The 10,922-nt window shown below is 41.1% G+C and overlaps 1 protein-coding gene across 4 annotated transcripts in view; it reads right to left on the bottom strand.

Moving 5' to 3' along the window:
* Positions 1 to 1,241: 1,241 nt before the first annotated feature.
* tnca (tenascin Ca) overlaps positions 1,242 to 10,922 on the bottom strand; it is a 31,598-nt gene continuing 21,917 nt past the window's right edge. For 3 of the 4 annotated variants that reach the window (XM_071466741.1, XM_071466739.1, XM_071466740.1), the window contains 12 exons: positions 7,351 to 7,623; positions 6,912 to 7,034; positions 6,213 to 6,356; positions 5,976 to 6,095; positions 5,713 to 5,856; positions 5,274 to 5,404; positions 4,727 to 4,859; positions 4,015 to 4,166; positions 3,746 to 3,842; positions 3,490 to 3,651; positions 2,908 to 3,071; positions 1,242 to 2,454 (listed from right to left, as the gene is read on the bottom strand). In XM_071466741.1, the coding sequence (XP_071322842.1) occupies positions 2,344 to 2,454; positions 2,908 to 3,071; positions 3,490 to 3,651; positions 3,746 to 3,842; positions 4,015 to 4,166; positions 4,727 to 4,859; positions 5,274 to 5,404; positions 5,713 to 5,856; positions 5,976 to 6,095; positions 6,213 to 6,356; positions 6,912 to 7,034; positions 7,351 to 7,623 (1,754 nt within the window). In that variant the 3' untranslated portion in view covers positions 1,242 to 2,343. The remainder of the gene's footprint in view (positions 2,455 to 2,907; positions 3,072 to 3,489; positions 3,652 to 3,745; positions 3,843 to 4,014; positions 4,167 to 4,726; positions 4,860 to 5,273; positions 5,405 to 5,712; positions 5,857 to 5,975; positions 6,096 to 6,212; positions 6,357 to 6,911; positions 7,035 to 7,350; positions 7,624 to 10,922) is intronic. The other variant, XM_071466742.1, reaches the window with a different exon arrangement.

Genomic DNA, 10,922 nt, shown 5'->3' with positions numbered 1-10,922 from the left:
TATAATCAGGACTCAAAATGTTGTGGATGTTTTTATTTCCTGTTTACAATTGTTTGCATTGAAATTACACATCTTGTCAAACTTTCAGAGGACAGATGACACTGTGGAGATATTTCTGACTCTGCTCTATTTTCAATCACACTCTAAACTACATCTGTTCTGTCTGCAGCTGCCCTTCATCGGTCTCCAGGCCCAGCAGGTGGTGCTGGTTCAGTCAGACCTGCAGGAGTTGGTCCCCAGCCCCGTCGAGCACTGTCGCCTCCTGCTGGCCTGTCTGCAGTACAACAGCCAGCTGGCTCAGCACCTCCCATCATGCTTCAGAGGAGGAGGAGTTCAGGTGCGCTCTGCTGCTCCTCTCTGCTCAACATCCAGTAGGTGATGATAGTCTGTCAGAACCTCTCACCTGAACAGTGATGGTCCTATCATAGCTCAGCAGGGCTGTTAAGCTTTAGCTCCAGTTTGTGTCTCTCGTGTATTAAATTCAGTGTAAAAATGAACTGAATAAATTAAATTCAGACAGTAATGGCATTACAGATTGTTCTAGTGAATCTTTTTTAAACTGGTGTGGCTCTTCATCTACATGACACAGCATCTGAAGCCGGTCCTGAATGTAGAGATGGTGATACGATGTGTCAGGTGACTTTTGGAAGCCAGCACCATCTCTGCACTGAGCTTTGAAAATGGCCTGATGGAGGTTATTAGTATGATTCAGGGCAATATAGAAAATTGGTGTCTTTGATTTTGCCCCGTTATTGTACAGATGTTGAATGATGGCCTCAGTGTTTGAAGTGATCCACTTCACTTTAGCCTCTTCAACAATGAGGTTGTCATTATACTGCACTATGTTCAATAAAAAAACTAAAAACAACTTCTTCCTCTTTGAATGACCGTGTAAGGAGCTGTTCCATAAGTCATAACAGACAAATTTATTAAAGACTCTTCACAATCACACATTCATTAACACAGCCTTAACGACTATTGTCTAAAACGTTTTGTTTTTTGATCGGCGTCTTCGACTTCAGCCCTTTAATCAACTTTAAAGACTTTTCAAAACCTGCAGATAAGAAACCAGAAATCTTGATTCTTGCTCTGTAAAATATGCTCATAGCAACAGACAACTGACTACAACACAATGTAACATGCCCAACCAGTAAAGCATAGTGATTAAACACTGCCATCTGCTGGGCTGACACCATGGAAATGGATCAAATGTGTAGTTAAGAACAGGGGCCCACACACACTTTTATCAAACTAACATTTTATTTGTACTGAAGGTTACAGAGCATCAGATTTGTTTTCCTATCAAAACACTGTAAATCAAAACTGAAATATGAATTCAGTGGTATCAGCGGCCTGCAAATGCAGTTGGTCTCCCTGTTGTTCAGTAAATATATGGCAACATATCATGGAGTTTCTTATGTTGACGTATCATTTCATTTATTTGGTACAGTTATTTTACAGGTTTCTTAATAATTTCATGAAAGCTTGTGAGAAAGAAAAATGGTATTTGAGTTCTACTAGTGGAATTTTTTTTATTTATTGACTTCCAGATAAATTGAAGGAAATTTCTCAATTCAAATCCCAGTGAATATTTATTACTCACTCATTTATCATTAAAAACTTCAATCTTCATTTGTGTTGAACTGTATGTTTGTTTGCAGGCATATTTTACATGTGTAGCTCACCTGCTGTCCTCTGAATAAAGTCATAAGGTGCTGGGATAGCAACTGGAAGTGTATCAGCTGATGCATTCAACCTGTAATTACCACAAAATTATATGGTTCTTTCCTGGAAACTTTTTAGGAGATTATCTGGAAATAAATCAGAATTCAAGTAGCTTCAAAATAAAGGGTCAAAAGGATTTTTGGCCATAACTCTGATTAATAGGAAGAAATTGAACTAATTTAATACCACTGAATTAACTTCCTGTTACTTCAGGGGATGTGAAGGATTTGGCCTGACGCCTTCCGACTATGTGCCTTTGACATGTTACTGATTCGGTGGATCCATTTACACAATTTTACAATTCATTCTTATACGGATGCAGCTGTTTAAGTCCCAATAACACATGTACAGTCTGTTCATTCACACACAAACTCTGGGCAGCCCAAACTTGGGAACACAGAAATATAATCACACATACAATGGTTTGCAAGTTGGGACGGCTACACACTAATTGTTTGATTCTTTGGTGTGAATTTACCGGGTTCTATTCTCACAGCCAGAATTAATTACATTCAGTGTGATTGCCTTGGTTTGTGAGTAATTTTAGAGAATACTTAAATATGAGGGAACACAGAAGTTCATTCTGCTGGGGGAGGAGGGGGGGAGGGCTTAACAAGTCTATGATCGTTTTTTCCTGCTCTCAAAGTTTCTGAAGTTGGCTGGTCTAATCTTCATCTCTGCAAATTCAATTGAGTGTTCGTGGCCCTTCCAGTGGAACCAGTTGATTCCCTGTGGAAAAAGAAGACATATAATGGCAAAAAATGGCTTTAATAGTTTAATAGATATCTAACACGCCAGAGCTGTCTCTCCCTACAACATACATCCACTAATTCACCAGCATGGAGCAAATTCTTCTGGAAAAATATAAGGTCCCTAAGAGTTGTATGTTACTTTTTTTATTGGAGTGTAATGAGAAGTGATGGATGTTCGGTTATAATATGATTAATAGTAAGTAAGAAAGCTTTTTATGAGGAGGAACATGGAGCAAAACTGGAAGAGTAATGAGGAAAACTGACATTATGCAAGACTCAAAATACATCAGACTGGAGAAAATAAATGCATTGACAGGACTGTTGTTTTGTTTTTTTGTCATTAACTTTGTGAATCATTTGCCCAGTAAAGATTTAGGTGGAAAAAGAGTCATCTTTCCTCAAGTAAACGAATGATCTGATGTGTACATACCTTACTGTGACTGTTGTCGCCATATTTCCCCATGAGATTGACACGATGACAATTTTTATACCAGAAAGCACCTTTGTAGGACAAGGCGCAGTTGGTGACAGCAATATCATTATCATTGTCATAGGTGGAGAATGGTCGACCCTGGTGGTAGGTCATGGAGTCACCTGGTAAAGATGTTTATTGATTAGAAAACAAAGCTCATGGGTGGATCGTTAAAGACAGTCCTATTGGATATTAGCATAACCAGTCATAGTGGCTTTCTTAAAGGAATAACTAAACACTGTGGAAAATATGCTTGTTCGTTGTCTTGCAGAGAGTTTGATCCAAAAAAAAAAAAAAAATCACTGCAGGTGTTTATGCTAAAGTGTAAAAGCAGAGAGTTGTAATTGAGCACTTTTTCAGGGGGTTTTGTACCAAGTTCAAGTTTTTTATGTGCAATCTGAAAATGTGAAAATAGGCGAATAGAAATTCATACAGACATAAGCATGGTACAAATGTTCTCATCTCAATCCTGGCAAAAAAACATGCATAAGCATAATATCTCTCAAATTGTCCAACTATTCCTTTAAAGTAGTAACCTACCTGCTGTTCCACTATATGCTCCAATGTAGACTTTATAGCGTGTTCTTGGTTCTGCAATTGTGAATTTGTCATACTGAGCGTAGGCTGATTCCCCCTTGTCCCTCAAGTCCACTCGCAGCTCATAATGGCCAGAAGATGTGATTTTATGAAGGTTGGAGAGACCTATAACCCAGATATAATGTGTTTGAGTTGCTAGTGAGGGGGGCAGGGGGATGGAGAGGTGAAGTGAATAAGGCTAGAAGACAAGTGCTCTTACCCAGCCAGAACTCATCATTCATGTTACCGAAGCCAGCTGTGTAGTTCTTCCAGTTCCTGAAGAATTCCAGCTTTCCATTCTGGCGTCTGAGGAAAACCTGAGGAGGACTGACTTTCATGAGAATCACAACAGCTTCACAATACTCATAACAAACACGGCGGATGTCACGCGGCACTGCCCAACATTGGAAAAATGCAGTGCTACGGTCATGCTCTATTCAACACAAGTTATAGCTTCAAAACTGGACTTCAACAGGTTGATTTCCTCACCATCCATCCTCCGCCATCTGTGGTCATGTCACAGTAAACCCGGATGGGCTGGCTCTCCTCTCCTCCCACATATATGGTGAACACGCCAGAGGTTGTCTCTCCATTCAGTAGAATCTGAGCACAGTCCTTGGGGAGTCTGTACAACTGTCCAACTGAGAAGCACATGTTAAAAACACATAAATGTAGAGACACACTTGCTTTATCTTCACCTTTGTTATATAAAGAATGCAAGACAAGACAGTATACAGTATCGTGAGGGAGAAAGGGCCTTGGAAAGAAAGACGGTTGTCGAGAAGGAAAAAGAAAAGGTTTTCCATGAGGAGCAGAGGCAGAATGAAAAATAAGCACAGGTGATGTGACTGGAGTATCAGATTAAATGAAAGGAATTTGCATTAGAAGAGGTTATATCCTTCTAATGTGCATCTGGTTTGTTGCATAAGCCATCACAAGTTCTTTCACTGGACCATCTAAGTTGAGCGTGGACGTAAACAGTGGTGGAAAAAGTACTTGGGTAAAAGCAGCAATTCCACAGTGTGCAAAATGTGTTTAAAAAAACTAAAAGTCAAGGACTCGTTCTGCAGGAATATATCCCTGTGGATGACATATTCTTATATATTACACAACTTTAGATTGTTAATACTGATACCTCAATGTGTAAGCAGCATTTTACTGATGTTGCAGATGTTATATGTGCATATGTTTTCATGCTTACTGGTAGTGAAGACTGTGGTTACGTGTCGACTCCTCTGGGCTCCAGCGATGGCCTGCAGTCTGACAGTGTACTCTGTGGAGCCAGTCAGCTGAGCCATGCTGTAAGATGAGGCTGTTGGGCTTAGCACCACTTCCTGAATCCACAAACACATACACAAACACAAAGCATCAACAAAGAGCAGGATCATCTCAGAGATTTAACAACAAAATATATATAATTTGCATTACGGCTAACCATTTTACAAGGAATAACATTTGTCTTTTTAGCCACTGGTTTCTATTATATGTGGTATGGAGACCTGCTTGGCATAGGTAGTACATTATAATGAAAATACTGTTGCTTTTATTTTTGCATTCATTGATAATATATAAAGACAAAGTTGACAATTCATGCCCACAAAATGATGTTCATTGCACATTGGTAAGCAAAGCGAAGACTGCAAAGAGGTAAGGAAATTAATCCATAAACCTGTGTCATGCTTTGGAAAATGGTCCTCAGTAAAAATGTGTTTACATAATCTTTTTTTTTTATGTGGGGACGAACGTACCCTGATTGTACCATCGGCAGAAGAGAAGGTGAGTGTGTACCCAGTGACAGCAGCCTGCGGAGGTTTCCATGTGAGAGTAGCACTGTCAGTTTGAATGTTAATAGCTGTCAGTTCACGAGGAGGGTCCACATCTGCAAATACAAAATCACACTGTAGATTTATCATTCATGAAACCCACAGTAACTGATTTTTTTTGGCCGTGTTGTGAACACAACATGGCTGCCCTGGTAACAAAGAGTTTCTTATTTACACAAGCTTTAAGTTTTAACATGGGAGTCTATGGGGATTGACTCACTTTTGGACTCTAGTGGACTAGAGTCCATTATCTTCAGAGGTTGCCACTTCGTTTAACCCAGTTTGTTTTGACCTCACTGGGTCTTTGTCAGAGCAGAAAGGTTAAAAACAGATTGTTTTGGATCATATTTATCTCTAGACCCACCAGTGGTGAATTCAGTAACAGCAGAGTCACTCTTCTGAGCTTCTTTCACAGCATGAACTCCAACTGTGTAGTGGGTTCCTGGAACCAGGGAGCCCATCTCAAACTCCACGGTGTTGCCGGAAACATGTTCCACCACTGAGGACACTGCAAGGCAGGGCACGCCCACATCAGTTGATCAAATCACACAATCAAATGACAAGTGTGTAATATAAATGTTACTTTTTCTTTTTATTAAGTGGTAATGAAGAAAAAAAAAAAATCACCTGAATCAGCAGTGTAGGTAATGACGTAGCCATCAACAGTGGCCACAGACGGCTGCCACAGCAGCAGGGCTGAAGTGTCGGTCACATTAACTGCAGTCAGACCCTGAGGTCTGTCCAAAGCTGGAGGACACAAACAGAGACACAGTTTCAAGAGAAAGGGCTTCAATTCAGGTTTTCTACAAACTGACTCCGACGTCACAGGGACTAACACAGTGTGAGTCGAATGAGGAAGCCGACCTGTGGTTACAGTGTCAGTGCTGGGGTCACTTTCCTCCAGACCCTTCACAGCGCTGACTGTCACTTGATAGGTCTTCCCAGGGATCATATTGCGCAGCAAAGCCTCGAACACACTGCCCTCCACAGTCACTACCATTGGGCTTCCTGTGGGGGAGGGAGAACTAAATATGGGTCCTGCACTAAAAACATCATTTATCATACATGTTGAAATTTTAAGTGCCATGAGGTGATGACTGTCTTTTTTCTACCAGTGCATTCTCACTGTACTTTCCATTAATGAGCTGAACTGTAGCTCCTGTTCCACTATCTATTTTGTGTGCATAAACGTGTACACAGTGACAAGTACGACAATGTTTGTACACTTTAATGTTTGTGCCAGTGGCTGCACAGCACAACTTCCTTTATAAGCTACTGTTTTAGAGCTGAGAAACTGCTTTTTTAATCCAGGTGTGAAACTTTAAAGTTTCTTAAAAATGTTGTGGTATCGGATCTGTGTACTCACTGATACCTGATACTGTATTTTAGGCAGTATTGGAGTCATTTCTGGATCCAGAACAACTCTAATTTAAATAGCTATAGAATCACAAACTAACAGAAATAAATCACTATATGTCACTATATTTAAATGTACATTTACCTATACTGCAATGAAATGAAACCCAGCTATAAGAAATGCAATAACCTTGATTGTCTTCTTACCTCCTTCGAAGGGCACGTAGCTGATGCGGTAGGTATCCACTGCAGAGCGAGGCATGGACCAGTGAACTACGGCTGAAGAGTCAGTCACTTCAGAGAAGTGAAGTCCTCTTGGGGTGCTCAGGCCTAGTAAAGTGCAAATGGACATGTGCAGACAGGAAAGCAAGAGAAACAGGTGAATCAAAGTGAAGAAAATACGTCCAGTAACACTGCAAGAAAGAAACTTTGACTCAGGTCAAGGGATCAAAATGAAACTCAGGACACAGCATTTCCCAAAAGACATTTTCCATTAGAGACAGACATGGAGTTAAGCCTAAACCAGAGGGATGAAGAAGATTAGTAGGACTGTGGGTTCGTTCACTGATGGCAAGTTATATACACCCAAACCTTAGAAAGTTTAGAAGTTAGTATACAACTCAAGTTTGCAGTATTTTTCATATACCTGTCTGAGCAACCCCAGTAATAGGTTGGGAGCGTTGGTCCAATGAGACACCATAAAGCTCGATTTCATACTCAGTGCCACTCATGAGTCCACTTAAAACCTTGGTTCGTTCACCACCATGGACGCTGTACTCTTGAGGATGGGCTAATCTTTTGCTGTCTCTTAGTTTAATCACAAATCTGTCAAACAGGTCCTCATCAGCTGTCCACGACAGACGGAAACCGTCAGCGGCGATGTCCGAGACAAAGAGATGCTCCACCTCTGGCTCGGCCTCTGGTTAGACAAGGAAACATAACGTTGCAGTAGGTTTGGTGTTTTCCCCAGAAATATTCATCAACTTCTGAGAGACGGCCAAAGACATCAGTTCAGTTTGGAAGAAGGTCAGAGGTCAGACAAGAAGGTTTCCAGGTGGCAGACAGGGTTATACTCCAGGCTGAAGGCCTTTTTGTCCACCACCTCCGATCTGGGCATGCTCAGGTGTCCGTTAGTGTAAATGAGTCAAAGACACAGTGCAGGGACCACACAGGCAGACATTTGTGGGAATGAAAAAGACAAGATGCTTGTTGTAGGTCTTTATTTATGTCAGTTAACAGGTTCACATTCCATTAAAGGCTCTAACTTGTCTGTTGGAAGGATTTCAGCAAACACCAGTTGAGACGAGGTCCCCATGCGTCCTCAAGGCCAGCCTCGATGCATTCAGTGCATTCAAAGACAATGAAACTAATGAGATTAGAAGTTAAATCAACGGACATTTCATGCTCAGAATGTCTGTTGATTTATCAGTGTTTTCCTACGTCTGATAATTTCATTTTATTCAGCAGTTTGTGTCCATCCACTGTAGGTTTTTCATATTTTTAGCCTGACTTTAAAGGATGTCCATAGACACGATACGAGGATCATGTTACTTCCTCACACATCTTTGTTATTACCAATCAAAATTCTGGAGGAAAACACATTTTAAAATATGAAAACAAACACATATGCTTGCTCATATTTTGGAGGTAAGAAAAAACAGATGGGAGCTCCACATCTCATCCTCCCGGTGACGAAGCCGCATTCCAGGAAAATGCTTAAAACAAAAGAAGAGTGAGATCATTCTGGAAATGATGTGTTAGGGTTAGGTTAACAGTTCTGAGCTGAAGCCTCACCATCCAAACGTAGCATTAACCAAAATCCATCAATAATCAAGCTAATTTAGTTCAAGGATATCTTATATGAAATTTTAATTACTATTTAAAAAAAAGCATAAATATCAGAGAATTATTCAATTTATAGACGAGCCAGGTTGTGACGGTGAAACTTCAGAGTCAGATCACATAAACACAGTAGCTGCAACAAAATAAGGAATTTAAATTTTTAGTAAGACGAGGGGCCTTGCAGTGCACTGAGTGGTACCTGTCACAGCCACTGTAGTCAGAGGCCGAGAGAGAAGCCCTGACTCTGACACCCCGGTCAGCCTGACCTCATATCCTATGCCGGTGATGAGGCCCCAGATGTCCAGGTGACTTTGGTTTCCTGGCACAGTGAACTCCTGAGGCTCCAGCAGCCAACCAGAGTCTGTCACCACTATTTGAAAATGGCTGAAGCCAACACTAGAGGGGGGTAAATCCTCCTGCTGCTGCTGCTTCACCTCCCACGACACACGGAAGCCATAGGGGGTTATGTTGGAAATGGTCAAGTTTTCCACTTTAGGCAATGAGGCTGGAAGGGAGTGGGTTTCATTGTTTCGTGAGAGGGAGCAGATGTGGGAAAGGGAACAAGATTCCATTAGGAGCATAATGTGTGCAATGGTTGCAAAAGCAAATAATAGATTCTGTTCTTCTTGTGAGGTATCATTTTTTTAAAGAGACAAAAAATAGTAGTAGTAATCAGCAGATTAAAAACAGAATATCTTCAGAATTTAAAGGCCAGAACACATTAAGGGCAAATTTGGCACGCACCACAGTGCTTCATGTTCCTACTACAGACCATAAAACAATGGATGCAACTGCTCTTTCCTCAAACACATGGTTTCTAAAGCTATGTTTTGAAGCTTGGATTTGAGCTTACTGTCTGGAGCCATGAAACCAAAACACAAAAAAGGGGTGGGGAGCTCAGAATGCTACCTACGACAATTTGTAGACATAACGTGTATAACAAGATGTGAGGACAAAAACGTCTTGTGGAAAATTAAAGTGCAAATTTGAGAGAGCAGTCAGCACTTTCTGAGTAAAATCAACTCAGACATTTAGGAAGCCATCACACTTCCTGCACAGGCTTCAGCTTTTAGCTCACATTATAACCTGATGTCTTTTGCTGACATTTCTGTGAGTTAAAGGCCCCATATTTCACACTTTTCCAGTGTTTTATTTAAAGTTTTGATATCAATAAACAAGATATATGTGTGGATTTAAGGACCAAAAACCATCTCAAACCAAATCCACCAAGTGGCTCCCGGTGGGTGGGGCTTGGGGCGTAGCTGAGAGTGTTGACTGCTTTGTTGTGACATCACAAAGTTCCAGAAGTCCTGACGGCTCGTTTTAAGGCTCAGTTTCTGAATACAGGCTGTGTGCATTTCTCTGTGGACTGAGGCTGTGATACTTTCACAGTATTAATATAGAACCTAGACCTGCTTTATAATGAAAAAAGACATGGACAGCTCACTTTATACAATATGGGACCTTTAACAAAAGATGGGTTTTTACAAAATATAAAAAGAAAACAAGTTACGTATGCTGACTTAATATCCATGTCTCACCTCTTTGGGGTTAATAAATCAAATGGTTTCATGCCTCAAATCATGCTGCCAGATCAAATTAATGATGCAAGTCAAATTTGCTCTTAATGCATTCCAGACTTTAGGATATTCTGGTATATTATGCTGACAGCGGGAGACAATTTTCACCTAAAGATACTCAAGTCCATTCAAAGATTTGACATAAAGCCTTGCAAATTTGAAAAACACATGGTTTCCATTTATATCTACAAGGGATGAGGGTGTAGAGTATGAGTAAAATACATAGTACCTGTGACGGCGTGGGCCAACACAGAAGGAGTGTGGCGCCCATGAGAAATACCATACAGTTCAATGTCATAGCCTGTGGCATCCATCAGGTTAGAGATCGTAATGTTACGGATTTCACCAGTCAGTCTGAACTCCAGCGTATCAGACTGCTGCTCAGAGTCACTGACCCGGATTACAAAGCCATCAAAATGGCCTGACACAGTGCTCCAGTACACGCTGAGGTTATGTGGGCTCACAGATGAAGCAGCTATGGGCCCCAACTGTGGGACATCCTCTGAATAAAACAACAGAACACGGCTTTTCAGTTATGTTGTGCTGAGAACCGGTACGTAACAATGTGTTTGGTACATGCAGTGTAAAGAAATACGTGTAGTGCAATACCTGTTGAAGCTACAGCAAATAGAGGCTGTGTGTTCTTGCCACCAGTGCTGGCGTACAGCTTTATGTTGTAGCTTGTGCTCGCTTTGAGCCCGGCCATGACTGTGGAGCGCACATCTCCTGGCAGAGCGCGCCCCATTGCCTGCGAGGGCAAAGCAGACTCTCTGACTTCTACTATAAAGTTATCAAA

The sequence above is a fragment of the Trachinotus anak genome, unplaced genomic scaffold (genome assembly GCF_046630095.1).
Source record: "Trachinotus anak isolate AG129_WGS33_773 ecotype Australia unplaced genomic scaffold, CSIRO_AGI_Tana_v1 ptg000028l, whole genome shotgun sequence".
In the NCBI taxonomy this organism is placed as follows: domain Eukaryota; kingdom Metazoa; phylum Chordata; class Actinopteri; order Carangiformes; family Carangidae; genus Trachinotus; species Trachinotus anak.
This window is presented reverse-complemented; position numbering and strand designations above follow the sequence as displayed.